The 22,822-nt window shown below is 39.4% G+C and overlaps 1 protein-coding gene across 2 annotated transcripts in view; it reads left to right on the top strand.

Moving 5' to 3' along the window:
* Nucleotides 1–22,822, top strand: part of ST6GALNAC3 (ST6 N-acetylgalactosaminide alpha-2,6-sialyltransferase 3) — a 637,986-nt gene that overhangs the window by 376,839 nt on the left and 238,325 nt on the right. For both annotated transcript variants that reach the window (XM_049875626.1, XM_049875627.1), the window contains exon 3: nucleotides 13,707–14,116. In XM_049875626.1, coding sequence (XP_049731583.1) covers nucleotides 13,707–14,116 — 410 coding nt within the window. The remainder of the gene's footprint in view (nucleotides 1–13,706; nucleotides 14,117–22,822) is intronic.

The following is a 22,822-nucleotide window of genomic DNA, read 5'->3' on the forward strand; positions in this document are numbered from 1 at the left end:
TCATGTTTCATTCTTAACAGTTGCTTCTCTCTTCTAGTTCACAAATTCTTTTTTTAGTGTTGTCTATTTTGCTGTTCAGTCCATCACTGAGTTCTTTATGTACTATATTTGCCAGTTCTAGAATTTTTAAGTGATTCTTTTTCATATCCACTCCATTACTTTTTATAGTTTTCAGTTCCCTGCTCAAAATTTCAAGTTTTCCTTTTATTTCCTTGAACATTGTAAACACAGGTCTTTTAGTCTGTGTCTTGTAATTCCACATTTGGAGACCCTATAGGACTATTTCTCTTGGTTCTCTCTAGTGATGTCTGATCTCTTCATATATCTGGGTTTCTTTGACAGTGTATTGGACATTTTATTTGAAAATTTATTTGTAGCAATTATTTGAGGTTTAGGATGATAATATCTTCCTCCAGAGGAGATTTTTTTTTTTTTTTTTTCCAGGTGGCTAGAGTCTTTAGCAGTTCAGGACCGTTTAATGCATTTTCCATAATTGAGGTTTTCAGAGTCATTGTATTGATATGAAATAGGATGACAGTTTTTGCAAGACTGATTTATTTCCAGTTCAAACTTACTCTTAGAAGACATCTTATGAATCCTAATCCAAAATGAATGTTGATTTACCCTTGCTGGGCCCCAGATTCTGATTTCTGTTCTCCCAGTCTCAAGATCCTGCCAGAAGCAGAGCTCACCCACTTCTTCTAGAGCCACAATTGCTTCCAAGGCAAAAACAGCCCGTAGTGATGGATGTAAGGAGCCCTGGTGGTGCAACAGTTAAGCACTTGGCTGCTAACAGAAAGGTTTTGGTTCGATCCACCCAGAGGCTCCACAGGAGAAAGAACTGTCGATCTGCTTCTGTAAAGATTACAGCCAAGAAAACTGTATAGGGAAGTTCTACTCTGTCACATGGAGTCATATGAGTTGAAATTGACTTGGCAGCACCTAATGACAACAACAGTGTCGGGTATACCTCACTGAGCTGCAATCTTTATAGGGCTGGTAATTCTTCACTATCTTGTTAAGCCTTTATGATTTTAAAGATACGATTTTTATATTTTGACAAGTTCTTTTAGTGGTCTTCCATGGGAAGGCTGGTCTGAATTACCTAAACTAACATTGAAGCAGACATTCTCAGGCTAGTATTTTTTAACAGTAATGAATTTGGATTTCCCCTGTGCTTTGGTTTTGCATTTCCAAACAGAAGAAATGACTTACACTACAAGCTGCTTTCCTGAAGTCTGTCCCAGTTGGAATTATAGACCCCTATCTCAAAGCCTATACAAGTTATATTTTTCTCCTTATTCCTAAAATAAGTGTAATCTTAGGATATATAATATAAACATATCTCTCCTTGTCGCCAGTGAATGTACATAACCCCACTAAGATGTTCATGCATTCTATCCCTTTTACTCACTCATTTTGCCACCATTTTCTTCCACTTTCAGCTTGGGATCCACATTTTCTAGTTCTCATAATTATTTTTCGACTTCGAACTGTCAATTCACCAACCACTGCAATCACCGGCCGGCCCTGGATCAACCTGACTAGCTTCTTTCTTATTCCTGTTTCTATGTTCCTGAACTTTACTGGAGAAAATGCGTAGCCTTCCAGTGGGTTCATCACAAATCTATATTTTCTAAATTCCAGCTGAGGCACTATTGGCAATCACTTATCCTTAGTCAGCTCTCTTGCACAAAATATTTTCTTTCTCAAAAGTTCATCTGTCTTCTGAAATCCCCTCAGTCTCACCTCTAAGAACCTCCTCTCTCAATAATTAACTCAGCAGCTTACTTTATAGAAATTTAGGGGAATCTGAGGTGAACTCTAGATTGTAGTTCCTTATTGTAAAGTCATACATTTTCCCACCTATTCTTAATTCTTTCTTTCTGTCTTGGAGGAAGAAGTGTCTACCTTTTCAAAAGCTACCTATCCAACTATACTCTTTATCGTATTGACTTCTGTCTTCTCTGGGGTCTCACACTGCAAATGGCCCCTCCCTTTTATTCTCAAGCACTCCATCTCCATTATCCCCTTCCTTTCAAACTATAAACCCGCTAAAGTATCTATGAGCCTGGAGAATGAAACAAAACAAAACCTGTATTTAACAAATGTCAATGAATGTTCAATTTCCTACTATCCTTACATGCTGGAAAAAAATTCACGTGACAATTAAGAGAATTTATGTGGTAACATAATTTGTCTTGCTTCCAAAGAAAATTCTAAGCAAGAATATTAAGCAAACCTCTGATGCCATATACTTAACACTAACTTTGTGGGAAATACAAATTCTTGTGTGTGATACTGCACGCAGACTTCGATATCTTCTCCATTTGCCCTTCAAAACATCTGACTTCTAAGGTTAATCTCAAGTGTACGTGCTGCTTGCCAATCCAGTAGTATTTGAGAGGTTACTGGGAGGATTTCCTGCCCCAGCATCTTTTCCACGCAGGGCTCCAGGGCCTGAATAAGCTGTTTTGTTTTCATCCCTTTAGTCAAGATTAGGGTCTCCTAAAGGGGCCCACAAGCCCTGGGGCAGGGCCTGGAAGGCAGGAGGGAACAGGAAAGCTGGTAATAGGGAACCCAGTCTTAAGAAGGGAGAGTGTTGACATGTCACGGGGTTGTTAACCAATGTCATAGAACAATGTGTGTACTGTTTGGTTGTTAACCAATGTCATAGAACAATGTGTATACTGTCTGTAAACCTTCATCTAAAGTACAATTAAAAAAAAAAAGATTAGGGTCTTCTCTTTTATGATGGCCTGTTCCCCAGGAAACTGTTTCTCAAACCTGGATGCCCATTGGAATCAAGTGTGAAACTTAAAAACAAAATAAATACAAAGCACTCTATGTGTAGGTGCTACCCTTAGAGTTGTCTGATTAATTTGGTCTAGGTTGGGGTTCAGGCATTGTTATTTTTTAAAAGCTCTCCTGGTCATTAGTGTGCAGCCAGTTGAGAGCCACTTCCCTAAAAGCTGAGTAGCATCCTAAGGAAATAACACCATAGCGTGAATCAGTTTTCTTTCTTACATGACATGCCTGGATAGTATTTTAGCAATTTGTCCTGGGCTCATCTTCCCTAAGTGAGAGGAAAATATACCAGAGGTAAATTGGCCACCAAACCAAACCAATTGCCATCGAGTCAATTCCAACTCATAGTGACCCTATAGGACAGAGTAGAACTGCCCCATAGGACTTCAAAGGAGTAGCTGGTGGATTCAAACTGCTAAACTTTTGGTTAGCAGCCTAAGCTCTTAATCACTGCGCCGCCAGGGTCAAATTTTGTTATGACCTAATAGTGATGGTAAATATAAATTATTTCCATTATTCAAATCAATAGAAAAAAAAAAATCCTCCTTGGTTTGAGAAGACTGATTTTTTGACCCCCAGTGGGATCAAAGTAAGCTGCTTTCCTTCGGTACGTATGCCTATATGATTGCATGGATCCATTTCCCTCGAGGAACTTCCAAATAAAGGGAGCACATTATCTATGGCAACTGAGAAGCATAGCTTTATGTTGCCTGTTTCAGAATTATTTCTTGACATTAACATTTTTATGCAGCCCTACATTAAATTTTATGTTTGGATGTAATGCTACCAGGTAGGAACCAAGGTAAATGCCGTATTCCAAATCCACAGAGAGTGAGAGCCAAACTGTGGGTTATCAGATCTGTCTTTTTATGTGCTGTTACTCGTAGTCTGTGATTTATATACTGCTTTTGAAAGCTGCATTAACTGGAAGATACTGGCTCGTGGAGGGGTAAAGAAGTACATTTACAGCCTGACTTGGCTGAACTGCGTTGATTTCTCTCTAGAACAGCCTTAACAATTCTTTGCTCACAGTTAGAGGTCTGCTGAAAGTGACTCAGTGTAGATGAAAACAGCTTGCTTTATCATTCCTGAAACATGGGAAAAATTAAAATACATTTTTTTTCTTTGTCAAGCAATAAAAACAATGCCAGACTGTTAATGCCTCTTTTGTACCTTTCATTTGAGAGACCTCAAAGGAACATCAAGGAGAATAAAGGCAAAATCTAGTCCCCAGTGGCGTCATTATACATGTTGAAGCCTCTAAAACTAAAACTCTAAAGGCATTCAGGAAGAGTAGAGGAATAAATGACCGCAAGCTGAAGAGCATATCTCTGGAGTTTTGTTCAACCTGCTTTATTCAAATTCATTCAAATTGGACGATGAAAAGCAAAGATCTCATTTGTTTCAACATTAAAGGAGTAAATTAGTGGTGAGTTGCTAATTGTCCTGCAAAACATTTGAGATGCCAAGAGGGCCCCATCTCTAGTTTTTTAAATTGTGTTCTTATGGCTGAAATGGAAGAGACCATTAAAGTAGTATAAGACAATGTTTTCGATAATTTAGGCTGATGCGTTTCAGACATAATTTTTGTTCTGAAATATTTATCGAAGCTCTTGTTTTTATTTGAGATTGAACAAGTTTTCTTTTAGACTTCAAGACACCAAATAGAAGTTCATTTTCAGTATGTGACTCAAGTTGGGAGCTAGATTAGCACTATCCAGTGTTACCTTTCATCGCTGGCTGTTTCTGCTTGCTTCTTGGGTGTAAAATTAGCAGCTTTGGTTGAATTTTATTTGAGTTTTCCATGACCTTTTCTAATTCTGACTGTTTCATAATTTAATGTCCTGACCTTCGGTTTCCATAGAGCCACCTTAGTGATAAATGCAGAGATTTAATAACTAGAACTGGTTGACAGGTGACCTTTCGTGCATGGCCGTTTCTCTTTGCTGGGGAAACCACACTGTTTTGCAAATTTTAACTCACAGACTTTAATTATCTATTCTATTGTCTATAAGCTTATTCAGAGGGAAAAAAGTAAAGGTTAAATATTTCATTCTTCCTACTGATTAAAATGTAAAATGCTTGGCAGTTGTTCCAATATATCATTCAAAAAGGACAGGGCAATTTGTCGGGTGGATATGCCTAGAAGAGAGAGGGGGAGTTTTCCCAGGGTGGGGGTAAGGAGGAGGATGAAGAAAGTGGCCCAGGAGAGTGAGCTATATCATGTCAGCTCTGTGAGGGTAACTGTGTGTGTGTGTGTGTGTAAATTTATACCAGAGAAACAGAATGGTTCTTCAACTAATATACACACTCTAACTCAATGAGACGCGAAACTTGCCAATCAGGGCGAGCAACCTGCTTAGTTTTGGTCATTGTTCTTTTTTTTAAATAAAAAAGTATCAATTTCTGATGTGTATGTAAAAAGTATACATTATTTAAACACAGACAGATTAAAGCTGACTAATTATAAAAATGCCACAGATCCTTACAAAAAGATAAAAATATCCATACACAATGCACCCTCTCCCCATAGTACCAGAGAACTAAGGACCTTCTCTATTGCCCTGTGCTTATTCATTTTTGTGCCTATCAAATACTCATGCTATAAATCATATAATAGAAATAACACTAGGCATGGCTGGAAAGTGACATATAGTATGAGCATAGTATCTGGATCAGCCAGTATCCTAGAGTCTTCCTAAGTACGTGAATCTTCCTAAGAGTCTTAAGGGTTAGAGGCTAGCTTGGTAGTGTCCAGATAACTTTGATTTCCAAGGACTTGCAAGCAGCCAGTGTGAGTTTCTAAATGAATTCACCCCAGGGAGGCTTTCAGGCAGAGGCAGGGGCTGAGGATGGGGGTCGTCCCTTCAGCCACGGAGATCAGCTTGACAGTAACATCATCTGCCATTGCCTTTTTGTCCCCTCCAGAATGGACAGTAATCTTTTATTGTTTGATAAAGAAACACAACTCGCTACTGTCATGATAGGAATAGTTTGGAAAACAAATTGAATAAGATATGGAAGACCATTTTGAAACTAATAAAATGGATCACAATTGGTTTATCTTGGTAGAATGAAATTTCAGCCATGTTTCAAAATGAAAATACTAAGAAAAAAAGTCCATGTAATTTCCAGAAAGGAAGGATTAATTCTGCTCACATTTAAGCCCTAGTATTTTTCTGGAGGCTGTCATCAGGTGAGACAATTTGTCCTGTTTTGGTGAAATTTCTGGCCACCAGCATGTTTAAAAGTATTATAACTTATAAATAATAATATAAAACTGGGTGAGATTTGATGTGTTTGCATATGTATATATTAGGAATAGTGCAAGTTCATAGTTAATGTTTCTTTAATATCTCCCACTTCTTAACACTAGTGTGAGTGCATTTCATAAAAGATAACAAATGTTCCTTTTTTCAACCCGAAAGACATCCGGTGTCCATTGGCTAGGCTTATCTCAGCTTCTTTAACTCTGTAATGGGAATTAAAAACAGACTAACTTGAAAGATTTATTATAAGAATTAAATGATGTCATATAACAAAGTGCTGGATATGATGACTGGCATGTAATAAGTGTTTGATCACATGTATATCAATAAATATATGTCTCTCTCATCCCATTTTACCCCTTCCGCCCTCCGCGCCCCTGCCAAGAACTAAGTCCTTTCTATCTTGTAAGGAGAAACCCTGGTGGCATAGTGGTTAAGTGCTACAGCTGCTAACCAAGAAGTCAGGAGTTCGAATCCACCAGGCACTCCTTGGAAACTCTATCGGGCAGTTCTACTCAGTCCTGTAGGGTCGCTATGAGTCAGAATCAACTTGATGGCAGTGGGTTTGGTTTTTTGGGGGGCTCTTGTAGGGAGGAAAGTGTCAAGATTCATTTCAGCAGAGAAAGGACTTTTACTCAAAGCAATCCCTCAGGGCTTCTAAAACAGCATATGAATTGACCCTAGATGATCATAGACCTCTCCCACACTCCTTCAGAGTTGTGGAGTGACGTTAAAATTCACACTGATTAGAACTTTAAAATTATTTTACTCTTGACAGTGTTTTTCCGAGAATAGGTGCTAAATAAAAATTACTTGGTTGTTTAGTAAAACCCAAACCAAACCCATTGCTGTAGAGTTGATTTCTACTCATAGCAACCCTGTAGGACAGGGTAGAACTGCCCTATAGCATTTCCAAGGAGCGCCTGGTGGATTTGAACTGCCAACCTTTTGGTTAGTAGCCACAACACTGAACCACTGTGCCACCAGGGTTTCCTGGTTGTTTAATAGGTGTCACCAAATTTGTAACTCTCCCCAAGCTGTTTATAACCAAATATGCTGGTAGAAAGTAAGTATACTTTTTCAGGGGGAGAAAATATCCAAATCAAGTATAGTGCTGATCAGTATGTTAGACGGCAAGTAAAAGGAAGTGTTTGACATTTGTGGGCTTTCTTTAACAGCGACATGCTTACCCAGACAGGTACAGCTGAATATCTGTGGTGCTCTCCAGTTTACAGACACAGCCCAAAATCTAACCAAAACATTGATCACAGTGATGTTTTGAGTGCACAAGAGACAAAGATGAAGAGGTCAAGTTTATTTTTAATGAAAAGAGTCAAGTCAACCAAAAAGAAGAATTCAAAATTAGATAGGGCTTGGTAAAGTGGAACCAGATAAATCTTAACAAAAGTCTCAGAAAATCCAGGGCCTCAATCTAAAAAGAAAGAGTAACTGCTTACTGAGGCAGAACTGAGCTAGTGGAGACATAGGGAATAAATTTCCAAGCAAGACCTCGAAATCAAATAATATAAAGGAGTTCAAGAAACAGCAGTACATTTTAACAAAGAAAGTTGAGATGAAAAGCTGCAGTGATAAAGCTAATAAAAGAAACTGAGACAACTCAATAAGAGTAGCTCTTAGGTCAAACCGTCCATTCACATCTAGGTATTTCTTTTTATCGTGGCTTACTGCATTTTGAAGATGCCTTCAAAAGTATATATAAATCCTTGGGCTTTAAACAAGCTCTTCATGCTACCTGAAGCTTCTGATTTTTTTTTTTTTTACTGCATTTTGAAGATGCCTTCAAAAGTATATATAAATCCTTGGGCTTTAAACAAGCTCTTCATGCTACCTGAAGCTTCTGATTTTGATTAGGAATATTTCATTCATCTAGCCATGCACTCCCAACATGATTTAAAGATGGTTCTGAAACTAATTGGTAAATAGAGCTGTCACCGTGTTCAGCCATGTTTCCTGATAATTCATTCACAAAGTCAGAAAGCTAGGCAGAACTGTGACCAAGGAGTCAAGACAAATGAAAGTCTCTTAAGATTCGGGTCATGGTAACTATATGGCCAAGTGAACAGTTTGGAAGAAGAGGATAATTTAAAGATCACCATCCATCCCCAAGCCATTGCATTCTTAACATTCTCTCCAATTACATATTTGTCACATGAACAAGAGGCTGTTGTTCACAGTGTTTGCCCTCAAGTTGTTAGTCAGCTGCTGACCTCATAATCTGCACAGCTGTGGCATCCCAATGTGTTGTCATGCAACAGATTGTGATGTCTTAATTGATCACTTTCAGAGGTTACAATTGTCAAGCGAAACGAGTATGCTGGTTCTTATTAGTTAAACGAAGTCTTGTTACAGCAGAACCGGCTAATTCACACTAATGACTGGGAAATCCAGTACAAATTGCTGCATTTTGTAGATAAGAATGCATCCAAGGTTTTTCTTTCTTTTTTAATTTTTAAATATGGAAGCCATACCCAACTCTTGGAGCAGTAACTGGATTGTAACCTCCCTGCACCACGTGCATCTTGGTGATAAGTTGGTATGTGCCATCTGACACACACAATTTAAACCAGGGATTGATTGGCATGACTCTAAGTGAGTTTGGAGGCCTTAGTTAAGTGTAATGGATGTCTGAGCCTGCTGCAAATTGCCTGCCTGGGAGAACATTGTGTTCTCTTGTTGTTCAAAAGAACATAGGCTTCTAGATGGGAGAAGAGGCTTAGTTCAATGCCTGACCCCAAGACTCATCCCCTTATGCCTCCATTTGACCACTGGTGAAGTCTTTACTATGGCACCAACCTACAAAACTTCAGTTCCAAGTGCTATAATTTTCTCACCTACCTTATGCAGGCCTATTCTAAACTGGGGGCCAGGTGGAGGCCACCTGTTGCCCACCTTAGTTTAGAAGCCTGACTGTGGCAGGGATGATGTACAGCCCTCTTGATAGCAGAGCTATGAAACACCTTGTAAAAGGACCTTCGTGGGCTGTCCAAGTGGATTGTTCTTGGCCCTTTGTCAGTCTAGCATATTTTACGTACGCAACAAAAACTGAATCAAAGAAGTGAATTTGAGTGAATTTAATCTTTAGCAAAAAAAAAAAAAAAAGCATTTGTAGCTATTGGCATCCATAATACAAGGTTGCATTGCGATGGATCACTTTTGTGTGGCCTTTCTAGCCATGGTCTTGTAACTCCCACCCAAGTGATTGGGTGGTACTGTGTGACAGGGTAACTGTGACCCACTAAAGGGACTGGCCAGTTTTGGCATCCCACAGGTTTTGAAATGAGCCACCTTAGAAGTGGGAGAAGGAACATCCCACCGTCACCCAGGAAGAACAGCTAGAAACCAGCACGTCCTTCAGACCTGTGGTCCCTGAGCCGAGAAACTCTTAGAAGCAGAAAACAGAGAGAGAGAGAGTGAGATGGTGAGAAGCAGTGACAGGAGAGGCCTGGCAGTAGGAGACAGCATGGTGGGCTTCCCCACCCATGGAGAGAGAAAGCTGAGTGCCTCTGGGCGGAGGCTGAGGGACATAGAGAGGTGTGCCTTCGAGCACAGCTGAGAAGAGGATGTCCTGATGGGAGAACTGTATCCTTGAGTGTTCCAGAGCCTGAATTGTAACCTCTTACTTCCCTAATAAATCCCATAATCATGAGTATGATCTCTGAGTTCTGTGTGGCCATTGCAATGAATTATCGAACCCAGCGGAAAAGTAGGAGTGTTCTGCGAGGGACGGCTGGTGTCAGAATCGGTAAAGATGGCAGAGAAAGGAGGCATGTCTGACCTCCGCTTCATAGGAATCAGCCTTGGGCTGTTGATCTTGATCCTCATTCCCCCTTGTGAAGTTAGAGGAGATCAGACACTGCCCTCATGCCATTTTTACAAAGGTTGTTCATCAAAGCACTTTTTTATAATAGAAGAAATAGGATAATAGTTAAACGCCCAGTAGTAGACAGATAGTCAGGTACCTTATGGTATATCCATTTAATGGATTATTGCACAGACGTTAAAAAATACCTCTAAGGATTTATTGTCATGAGAAAAGGTTAATGATATACAATTAAACCGAAAATGAAGGCTGCCAAATTGTACAAGCAGTATGTTCTCAACCTGTCTAAAATATAGAGAGAAGGAGAAAAATACAACAAAATAATCACAGTGGTGGGAATATGGAAATACTTTTATTCTTTTATCTATTCTTTTTTTTTTCCAAAAATATTTAAGTTTTCCACAACAAGCCCATATTACTTTTATAATCAGGAAAAAAAAGGGGGGGGGAGGGATGGTGTTAAAGCAGTTAGAGGAATTTTGCTATGAAATTTGATGCAGGAGTCTGTGTTCAAGGCATCTCAAATATAACAGGTCTGAAAAAGAGCTCCTAATCTTGCTGATCCTATACCTTCTCCTTTCCAGTTAGAGGTAACTCCTGTCTTCCAATTGCTTAAGCTAAAAATCAGCAGTTCTCTTTGACTCTTCTCTTTCTCTCACATCCCACGTTCAATCTACCAGGCAATCCAGGGGCCTGTCTGTCATGGATTGAATTATGTCCCCCCAAAAATGTGTATATCAGTTGAGTTGGGCCATTATTCCCAGTATTGCATGATTCTCCTGTATGTTGTAAATCCTGCCTCTATGATGTTAATGAGGGAGGATGTGTGGCAGTTGTGTTAGTGACGCAGGACTCAACCTCCAGGATTGGATTGTGTCTTGAGGCAATCTCTTGAGATATAAAGGCAGAAGCAAGCAAAGAGACAGGGGGACCTCATACCACCAAGAAAGCAGCACCGGGAGCAGAGTGTGTCCTTTGGACCTGGGGGCCCCTGTGCCTGAGAAGCTCCTTGACCAGGGAAAGATTGAGGACAAGGACCTTCCTCCAGAGCTGACAAAGAGAGAAAGCCTTCCCTGGAGCTGACACCCTGAATTTGGGCTTGTAACCTACTAGACTGTGAGAGAATAAATTTCTCTCGTTAAAGCCATCCACTTGTTATATTTCTGTTATAGCAGCACTAGATGACCAAGACACTGTCCTTTCAGAATGTATCCAGAATTTCACCAACTGCTCCCTATACCTACTACTGCTCAACCTGGTGCAAGCCGCCATCCTCTCTTGCCAAGAGGATGGCAGTAGCTTCTTCACTCTATTTCTGCCATCGACTCCTTGTGTCAGTTTTCCACACAGCAGCCCAAACTGTTAAAACATAAGTCAGATCAGTCTCTCCTCTCCTCAGAGCCCTCTTACAGCTCCCCATCTCACTCAGTAAAAAGCCTTGAGTGATGGCTCTGTTGCTGTCTCTGTGGCCCGCATGCCTACTGGCTTTCCATACGGCTCTCTCTGTTGCTCCTTTCTCGCCTTGGGCATTTGCATTTGCTGTTCCTCTGCCAGGAATGTCCTTTTCCCAAATGTCCACAAGGCCAGCCCTCTCATTTCATGTCTTTCCTCAAGTATCATTTTCTCAGAGAAGCATTCCCTGAGCACTCCACCAATGCACGCACACACACACACGTGCACACACACATGCACACACACACACACACATACTTCCTACCCCCTCCCCTGCTTTAATTTTCTCTGTTTAGTCCTTATCACCATCTAACATATTATATACTATACTGATTTATTTATTGCCCTTTTCCTGATACTGTATGAAGGCAGGGATTTTTGTTTTTATTTTTCAAGCTAAATCCCCAATACCTGGAACAGTGCTTGGCACATAGCAGTTTCAATAACCACTTTGAGTACCTACTATCAGTGCTGGAGATGGTTTATTAAAGTTCTATGAGGATTATCTAGATGACCTTTCTGAGGCACTTTGCTTCTCAATTTACCCATCTACATTGTGACACCTAAATTGTACCTGTTGATATTTTGCCTTATACTGATTACTTCTGGGTTGCTTTTCTATCTTCATCTAAGTCAACAATTCCAAATGAATTGAAAAAGTCCATTTCTTCACTAATACTAGCTTAAGTGCTCAGACTTCTTATAAGTTATTTTTAATTCAGTTCATTTCCTAACTTAACCATTACATATTGAGCCCCTAAGTTATTCCAGGGATTCCTGGGGAGTGGGAATAAAATCAAGAAGACAGACATTGACTCTGCTCTTAGAGAATGCATGTCTAGTGGACAAACATAATTAAACAATAAATTAAAGTACAACACACAAAGTAAAATAAGGGCAGTATCTGGCACGAGAGGGACCACTGACCAATAAGCACAATAAAAATCCAGGATCAAATGTCAGATAAAAAATGTAGACTCTCATAGAAGGAAGATAAGAAAAATGTATACAACAAAGCACATTGCTTCTTTTATCACTGCTTTAAAAGATAGGATGGCTTTTCTTCCTGTGGAAGGCAAGGGGCAAAAGTAATTTATCTGGTTTGTTTAGCAAGAGAGAAAGCAGAGGGTAATGGAAAGAGCAGTGGCCTTAGAGTTAAAAGATCTAGATTTTGAATCTACCCCAGCAACCTGATCATCTGCAAGTGCTGAGAGCTCTTAACTTCCCTGGCTCTTCCATTACCTCATTGGTTAATAAGCGGAGGGTGGTGTACCAGACTAGCTCTAGAGACTGTCTATGTACGTGCCTTTCCTGGCTTCTTAAAAGAGGCCTTTCCCTATCCTAAGGAGTACTGGTGGTGCAGTGGTTAAGTGCTCAAGTGCTAACTGAAAAGTTCAATGGTTCGAACTCACCAGCTGCTCCTTGAGAGGACGATGTGGCAGTCTGCTTCCGTAAAGATTTACAGCCTTGGAAACTATATGGGGCAGTTCTACACTGTACTATAGGGTCTCTATGAGTTGGAATTGACTTGATGGCAATGGGTTTGGTTTGGTTTTTGGTTCCTTATCCATCAAGATTAAACATAGGCACAAAGACCAGTTAATGCGGTAACTCAAGAGAATTTTTTAAGGGTCTTTAATATTTTGATAGCCTGGGACTTGTCATAAATTGTACTGGGTTCTGAAAAGATATGTCATTATTTGCTGAACTCTTCATATTTTAATCAGCTACTGCATAACCATTCACACGTATAAGTAAAATGGAGAAATGATGCCTGGATTTGTTCCTTTTGCTTTTCTTTTTTAGCCACTGTTCTTATGAAAGAGATAGCATCTTTCTGTATTTTCTCTTTTCATTTGAAATTGCAATTCTGAATGAAAATGACTATTTTGCATTTAATTAAACTGAGACGTGGGAAGAGAAATTAAAATGATTTTTATAACTTTCTATGTATTTACTTTTTAAATGGAAGCATGCCCCTAGCTGGATAACCTATGGCAAACCCATTACCAAACCCATTGCTTTAGAGCCAACTCTGATTCATAGCAACCTTATAGGACAGAGTAGAACTGCCCCATAGAGTTTCCAGGGAGCATCTGGTGGATTCCAATGGCCAACTTTTTGATTAGCAGCCGTAGCTCTTAACCACTACCCCCCCAGGGTTTCCTAACCTATGGCAGTAACTGTAAATTGTATAGAGTTTTCACAGCTATTCCCAAACTCAGCAATTATACACAATGCCTGAAGTTTTTCTTTTTCCACAGAAGCTTGTTTGAATAGCTGGAATTTACTGATTTACCTATTTCTCCCCCACCTCCTGTTTTTCTGTTTTTCAGCCTTTGCAACTGGACTGTGACCTTTGTGCCATAGTGTCGAACTCAGGTCAGATGGTTGGTCAGAAGGTGGGCAGTGAGATAGATCGCTCCTCCTGCATTTGGAGAATGAACAATGCCCCCACCAGGGGCTACGAAGAAGATGTTGGGCGCACGACAATGATCCGCGTTGTATCCCATACCAGTGTTCCCCTTTTGCTAAAAAACCCTGATTATTTTTTCAAAGAGGCAAACGCTACTATTTATGTTATTTGGGGCCCTTTCCGTAACATGAGGAAAGATGGCAATGGCATTGTTTACAACATGTTGAAAAAGACAGTCGACATCTATCCGAATGCCCAAATCTATGTGACCACAGAGAAGCGCATGAGCTACTGTGATGGAGTTTTTAAGAAAGAAACTGGGAAAGACAGGTGAGTCCTCTCTGAAGCAGCCTTCTTGTCTTTTATACCAAGTCTTTGCTGAGTCCTTGTGATGATTATCAAATGAACAGAGTAACTTTTCAGATCGATTGCTATGTGTTTTTTACTGTTATAGGTACTCGATGAGCCAGCAGCAAGGCCTCATTATTCCACCTACACTACTTTCTGTTCTCTTTCCCTTTTGACTGGCTTGAGACTTCGAAAACACTGGATGCTTCCCTAAGATATCTTTAGATCTTTTCTTATTTAGCTCAATTTGCTATTGATTAAATTTTTTAAAAAAATTGGATTTTAGCTGAAAGCAGAAGCCCATACATTTCTGTTTCAAAACATAGAAATGTTAAGGAACCTTAGGATTATGTATTGACCTAAACTCCTTGGGAAATTGTGGTTAAAATTTACCTGAGGCCACAAACAAAATAACCTATTGATTCTCTGGTAAGGTCGTATAGCTTCTCGTATGCAGATGGGCTTTGTGATTTGAAGACCATAACGTGGTATCTAAAATATTAAGCAGAATGCCATATTGAAATTATATCTCACTTAGCGCTGTGGTTAGGTATTTGGCTGCTAACCAAAAGGTCAGCAGTTCAAATCCACCAGCCGCTACTTGGAAACCATTCTACTCTGTCCTGTAGTGTCACTATGAGTCAGAATCAACTCGAAAGCAATGGGTTTAAAATCATTGATAGTTGAATCCTTGAAGAGAAATGGGGTATAAATACCATCCACTCAATTATCCAAATACTGACTTGCATTTTTTCATTACATCTATTTCTCCTGCAGCATCTTGTAAACTCCCCTTCCCACTTCCTTTTCTTCAGACCTACTTGCCTCATTCTTCCCCATCCTCTGCTCCTGCTTCTTCTCGCTCCTCTGTTTTCATCACGGTCATCTCGCATATAACTCTTTTGCCAGCTATTTTTTTCCTTCCTCTTTAGGAACGGAAGCAGGATAAGGGAGGGGAGTGGAATCACCAATCAGTAGATCTTGGTCGGTTCATATCTTTAGCTCTGATAAAGAGCTGCTGAAGGAAGATATTGAAACCAATGACTAAAGTTTTAAATTATCTGTAAATTTTGCTTTTTTGTGCAATGCCACGGATAAACTGAGCATTGGCTATAATTCCAGTATTAACATTCAGATTTCCTCAGAATATATGTCTTTAACTATTTATTGTTATTAAATCTAAACTTTTAAACATATTGGGATGTATGCTTGCTTGTGGGGGGGTGCAGCTTCTGATATCTCTGGGTATAATTTGAATGGTGATAATAATTTTAAAATCTTATGTGGACAGACTCTCATATTGATATCTTGAGTTGATTTGAATTTAACATTTTCTACTTCTGAGCATCAACAATGCACAGCTTCACATAAAATGCAAGATGGAAATAGTTATAATACTGACCCTTTTTACTGTTAGAGTTAGCAAGAAGAATCCTAAAGGTTAAATTTGAATTGATACAGCATAAGCTGTCCAAAAGAGACAGGCAATGGAGATAACAGGACTAGGTATGGTGCTTCAAAGAAATATTCTGTGTAAACAAGACAATTCTCAAAGGGCTTCAGAAATTTCTGTTTTTTTAATAGCCTAGAGCAATGCAATTAATTAGATAGATTTGGTTTTTCGTTACTCATAGTTAGCCCTCAGGGCACCCCCAAGTCATAACCATAAGCCTTAGGATCCTTTGGGGGTATTAGAGAAGAGCTTAGCATGCTGTTTGTTCCTAAGTGTTTGGCCTTTGCCATGAGTGTACGGTGAGACAATACTATCACAAATGTGTGGCTTGTACAATAAGAGCTGGGAAAGAATAGCTTTGAGAGATTCATTTTTATTTTGGCTATAATGAGGAAAGCTGTTTGTATAGTGGGAAAAAAGTTTGCTTGGTAGAATTAATTGGCTGGTACCATTCAATGGGTTGTTGTTGTGTGCTTTTGAGTCAATTCCAACTCATATCCACCCAATGTGACAGAGTAGACCTGCCCCGTACAGTTTCCTAGGCTGTAATCTCTAAAATGCATAGACAACTTCAACAACTCAACAACAAAATGGACAAACAATCCAACCAAAAAAAAGGGCAAAGGACATGAACAGGCACCTCACCAAAGAGGACATTCAGGCAGCCAACAAATATGTGAAAAGATGCTCATGATCGTTAGCCATTAAACCAAAAACCTGATTGCCATAGAGTCGACTCTGACTCGTAGTGACCCCATAGCCACTGGAGAGGTACAAATCAAAATTACAAGGAGATACCCTCTTACCCCTGCAAAAATGGCGGTGATCAAAAAAACAGAAAACAGCAAATGCTGATGAAGTTGTGGAGGAATTGGAACTCATAAACATTGCTGATGGGATTGTAAAATGGTACAACCACTGTGGAAAACGGTATGGTGCTTCCTCAAAAAGCTAGAAATAGAGATACCTTATGATCCAGAAACCCCACTTCTAGGTACATATCCCAGAGATATAAGAGCAGTGACATGGATAGACATATGTATACCTATATTCATTGCAGCGTTATCCACAGTAGCAAAAAAATGGTGTAAAAATGGCTTGGGGATAGTGTCTGACCTCCTCCAACTCCACAAGGGGGAAGGAGAACCAAGATCAACAGCACAAGGCTGACTCCCATGAGGTAGAGGCCAGACAAGCCTCCTTCCTCTACCATCTTTACTAATTCTGACACTAACTGTCCCTCCCACAGCACTTTCTACTTCTCTGCTGGGTTCGATAATTCATTACAGTGGCCACACAGAGCTCACAGACCATACTCACAATTACAGGGTTTATTAGGGAAGTAACAGTTACAATTCAGGCTCGAGAACACTCAGGATACAGTTCTTCCATCAGGATAGGCCCTCTCTAGCTATGCTTGCAGGCACACCTCTCCCTGGCCCTCAGTCACTACCCAAATGTACTCTGTTTTCTCTCCCCATGGGCTAGGAAGCCCATCCCACCACCTCCTGCTGCAAGGCCTCTGTTGCTGGGTCTCTCCTTCCTTGGTGGTAGTGGACTCCTCCTCTCTGCTCTGGAATTGGCTTTCTTTTAAGGCAAAACTGAACAATCCCCTTGGTAAGCCACAATTATCCTATCACATAATCTAATCACCTGGGTGGGACTTACAAGACTATGGCTAGAAAGGCCACACAAAAGTAATCAGTCACACTGCAGGCCACCCCTGGCTTTTCTAGCCATGATTCTTTCATATTTGGTGGCTAACTGATGGAAACAACCTAGGTACCCATCAATGGATGAATGTATATACCAAATTGTGGTATATACATACAGTGGAATACTATGCAACTATAAAGAATAATGAGGAGTTTGCGAAATACGTCATAACATGGCTGGATCTGGAGGGCATTGTACTGACTGAAATAAGTCAATCACAAAAAGACAAATATTGTATTGTTCCACTATTACAAAAGGTAAAGAATAGATATACACACAGAAAGCAAAGTTCTTTGATGGTTACCAGGGATCGGAGGGAGAACGAGGGGGAATTACTTTCTAGATAGTAGACACTTGTTACTTTTGGTGATAGGAAAGGCAATCCCAAATATGGGTGAAGTCAGCACAACTTGACCAAGGTAAATAAAAACACTGAAAAATACATGAAAAAAAGGGACGATTTCAGTAAATGCTATAACATAATTTTGCAACAACAGCAAAAACAATCAAAAAACATGTGGTGACATAGGTAGATATGGATACATATATGTGTGTATCAAGGCACTTGGGTGTAAATGCACATTCCTGTATAGGTGTACCTGTAGACATATGTATACACATGTTAGTGTGTGCTGCATATATATCCACATATATCACAAAGCACATATGGACCACAGTTACAGAGCTTTCTTAGACATATCCAAACACCTCGCAGGATTGGCTTACTGGGTCAAAAGTCTTGGGATCATAGTCTCAGGGGATATATTAGTCAGGTGGCATAGCATAGTTCATAAAGATAACGTTCTATGTCCCAGTTTGTAAGTAGTGCCTGGGATCTTAAAAGCTTGTGAGCGGCTATCTAAGTTACAACTATTGGTCTCTACTCATATGGAGCAAAAGAGAATGAAGGAAATCAAGGGCTCAAACTAGTCCATGGAACTAATAGCCCGGAGAAACCACAAGCTCTTTAACGTGAGACCAGAAGAGCTAGCTGGTACCCAGCCACTACTACCGACCATTCTGACCAGGAACACAGTAGAAGTTTCTGGATACAGTGGGAGAAAAATGCAGAATAAAACTCAAATTCCCAAAAAAGGCTAGATCTATTAACTGATGGAGACTGCAGGAACCCCTGAGACTATTGCCCAAAGATACCCTTTGAACTTGGAATTGGAGCTATTTCTGCAGGTCACCTTTCAGCCAAATAATAGGTTGGCTTATAAAATAAACAACATCACCCATAAGTAATGTTATCCCTTAAACAATTTTATGAGACCAAACAATTAAGAGTTACCCAAAAGCAAAGATGAGACAGCAAGGAGGGGCAGGGAAGCTACATCACTGGAAACAGAACAAACAGAACGGAAATAATGAGAATGCTGACACATTGTCAAAATTGTAACAAGTGGCATGGGACAATTTGTATAAAAATTGTTAAATGGGAACCTAATTTGTTGTGCAAGCTTTCACCTAAAACATAATGAAATACTATTTAAAAAAAAAAACTAATTTGCTATTAAATTTTCTCTAAAAACACTTTTGTTTTTAAAAAGCAATAATTCTTTTATATATTTAATCCATTTTCAAATTTCTCCAGTTATCTCATGAATAAATTTTTTATCAGTTTGTTTAAATCAGGATTAGCATGCAGTCCATACATTGCTCAAACGTTCAGACCAGGATTGGTATAAGGTTCATACGCTGCAGTTGATTAATATCTCCTATTTTTGTCTTAGCTTATAGGTCTCTCTCATTCTCTCTCTCTTTGTTGTTGAAGACACTTAGTCATTTGTTCTGTAGAGCTTTTCACAATCTGGATTTGGCTGCTTGCATGTTGCCCAAACTTTTGCCAAGACTATTTAAGTGGTATTTCTGTAAGGAGGAATACTATCTGGTTTTCCCTCTTTTTATGATCCAAGCAACCATTAATGGTCATTGACTACATCTAATAATACATTAAGTAAACTCTCCTTGCCATCAAGTCGATTGTGACTCATAGCAACCCTATAGGACAGAGTAGAACTGCCCATAGAGTTTCCAAGGAGCAGCTGGTGGATTCCAACAGCCAAAGTTTTTGTTAGGAGCTGAGCTCTTAACCACTGTACCACCGGGGCTCCAAATTATACATTAAAGGTTGCAAAATGGCAATATTTTATCATTCCCTTTTTATTTATTAGCTGAAATAATTTATAAAGTAAAACTTGCCCTCGTTAACCATTTGTTTACCATGAGGGATATAATACAGAACAGATCCTTTCTCTTTATTGACCAGGTTTCATGAATTGACTCCATAGCATCATCTAAAAAAAAAAAAAAAATTTTTTTAAGTTTATTATTATTATTTTCATGTTAACTTACAGACTGTGAAACATATTTGAAGTGTTTTAATTTATAAATTATCCTTATTGATGTTGAAATTGTCCTATTTTGGCCTGTGGGAATCCCTTCAAATTGTTTTTTGAGTCCTTTGGACAGGCCCTCAGCAGTCTTTGATAGCTTCTTTGCTTCCTGGTATCAGAGGATGTTTCAGGCTCTTGTATATATCCTGACCCAGACATAACCCAGAGCTGGTTTCAGACATTTGTTTAATGAACCTTGATTTCTTATAGTAGGAAATGGTATTTAAGAGACCATAATCTTGACACCCTTGGTACCCATTGATCCTGGGTTGGTCTTTGTTTCTTTGCCTTTTCAGTGGACAGAGCTAGTATGTGAACAATAAATGCTGTATTTAAAGATAAAACCATTATGAGTTCAGACTGATACTTCCAATTCAGATTCAAGGCTACCAGGTTTCTGTTTTATCTCATCCAGCTTACATCTGTTTCTTCTTTCTACCATGCTGACAATCACAGGTCCCAAAAACAGCAGTGTAATTACTCATCTGCTTTATATCACAACACACACGCAACAATCTTAGAATAACAGCACAACCGGCAATATTATTCCTATAAACAATTTATGATTATTCTGCATTAAATAAGACATTTTAATGCCTAGCATTCATGTTGTAGCCATGCTCACAAAAGTGCGTGTTAGTTATACCCCAACAAAAGTTTTTAATGTTTTTCATCTACGTAAGCAGGAGTAAGGTAAGTGGTACACATCCTAGCAGGGGCAAGGGAGTGGTGAGGAAGGGATGTACATCCAATTTTACTTTTGTTTTAAAGCTAGTTTGGTTGGTTTGTCTGCATTTATTGGAACTCTTTAGCAAGTATTCATTTTTATCATCAAGTGTTTAATGAAGAGATCATGTCACCATTAAGATGTATAATTTATAGAATTTAAAAAAAAGTTGTGTCACTAGTAGTTAAAGTGATACATGATAGGAAATGATTAAATGCAGTTCCTCAAAGAAAAATCAGTCTTCTCAGCTTGCTTTACTTCTTCAAAGTGTTAAAATCCTCTCTTAAAAATATCCCTCCCCAAATTTAAGCTGGGCATCTATATCTTTTTTTAGTGAGTTTATGTTTGTCTCCAGGGATTCCTCATTGAAGAAACATGGAGCAGTACAAGTATGCACTCTGCTAAATTTCTCAGGATAAGTTTAGGCCCACTCATCAGCATACTGGAGTACCTTTTCAAGCCAAATGAAATTTAATTTGCTATCTTCTCAGTTACTGACTAAAATTATTTGGCTTGGTAATCAGAAAGGCTGACCTTGTGGGAAGGGCTGAAAGAACAAAAAGGGAAATCTGCTTTCTTTCTTTGTCTTTTGGCGCCCAGTTTTCTTTGGAACTCTAGGTCCTATGGGCAGTGGTTGCCTTTAGATTTTCACTTACCCAATAAATTTCCGGAAAACAAGAATTGTGAATTCTATAGGAACTCTCATTGCTTCCAGAAAGCTTTGGAATTAAAGATCATATATTGAAAACAATCTGGACAAAATGGATCTTTTCTTTTTGAATGATTGGTGTGCATCAATAATATTAGCCTGATGACATTGACACATTTGCATTAATACATCTTAAGACTGAAATACCCTAGAGGTGCTGACATGGCACCATGCTCAACACTTGGAAGAATGTGATTATGTGCCTGGCTGTGTACAGATGCAAAGGGAATATTGACTTTCCTGGAGAAGCAATAAAGATCCCATGTGAGATATTCCACCTAGGGGCAGGTGGGCAATTGCTGCTTGTATTCTACTTCAGAAATATGTTGGCAAATGCAGACACATTATTTAATTAAGCAATAATTGAGACCCCATTAAAAAGAGCAAAGCTAATTCTGGGCTGATAAAGGGCCCTGAGCTGCCCTAAGTAGGTCTTAATTAGCTGGCACCAATGCAGCTCCACCTTCAGGGACGGATGAAATTAATGAAAGCTAGCAGCCAATAGATCAATGTTTCAAGATGTTACTGCCTCAGGTGAAGGGGATATGGGGGGCGGGGGTGGGGAGGCATTACTTTTAGGGATCATTTAGGAGACAGGATGTACAAAAGTCACTTTCAGAAAACACTGACAAAATGGGAAACTGATTCGTAAATACCAAAATCTCTACCTAGCTAATCTTCATCAGAGTGTTCCTTCCATTCCCACTCCGTCTTCAGCAGAGAAAAAGAAATCAGCCATATGTCATTCCTCACTGCCTTCTGTGGTGACAGTTTTATACTCTGGCATGGGTTTCGAGTGCAGCTCAGGTTTCACTATTTCAGTTTGGAGATTTTGAAAGTTTCTTGTGCCGCTGCATGATCAGCCTTAGGGGTTAAATTAACTCAGGTCCTTTGGGTTTACAAACCCTTAGTAGTTTCCAGAGTGGGAAGGGGTTTCAAGCTTTCCCACCTGGGAATTTCGGTACTCTCTCTGTCAGGATATAAGGTGACTTGCCTCAACAAATGCAGAATCAGCAGTGCAGTAAGGGGGCAAAACAAGAACAAAAAAATAACCTGCCAGTCTTAAGAGTCAGCCACAAGACCCAGAAATGTGCCTCATTCTCTCAAAGGAACAATTTTACTCTTCCTGGACTCCAAAAGCAAAGACGTCTAGTTATTTCTAACTCAGAGTAAATACAGTAAAACCTGCAAAAGCCAGAACCTGTGTAAGGCAGATACCTACCTGTCACAGAAGGAAAACTCAAATATTTTCTCTAAAACAAGCAATAGAAAAGTGGTAAGACTACACACTGTCAAAGACGGGAAACCCATGAGACCCTGAAAAATAATGCAGTCCCGTTGAGTTCCAGCTCTCTCAAGTCTCACTGTATCTCCTACTCTCGGGAAAACCTGGACCAAGAGAATGTAGGAACAGTAGGACAATTCTTGGATTGCAAGATAGGACACAGTGTTAAAAGCATTATTGTCCTTTTTTTTATTCTTTTCTTCTTGAAGACAGTCTTTGCAAATACAGCATCTCAGCACATTTTCAGGAGCAACGTTGACATCTTTCTGTTAAAATGAATTAATGTTTCCACTCCAGCTGATGTATTTGGCAGGAGCAAAAAGTTCACACAGCAGTCACAGGCAGACCTGTAGTACTCCTGAGTCAAAAAACATAATAAGGCATCCAGGGCTGTGTTTT

Source organism: Elephas maximus, chromosome 3, assembly GCF_024166365.1.
Source record: "Elephas maximus indicus isolate mEleMax1 chromosome 3, mEleMax1 primary haplotype, whole genome shotgun sequence".
NCBI classification, from domain to species: Eukaryota; Metazoa; Chordata; class Mammalia; order Proboscidea; family Elephantidae; genus Elephas; species Elephas maximus.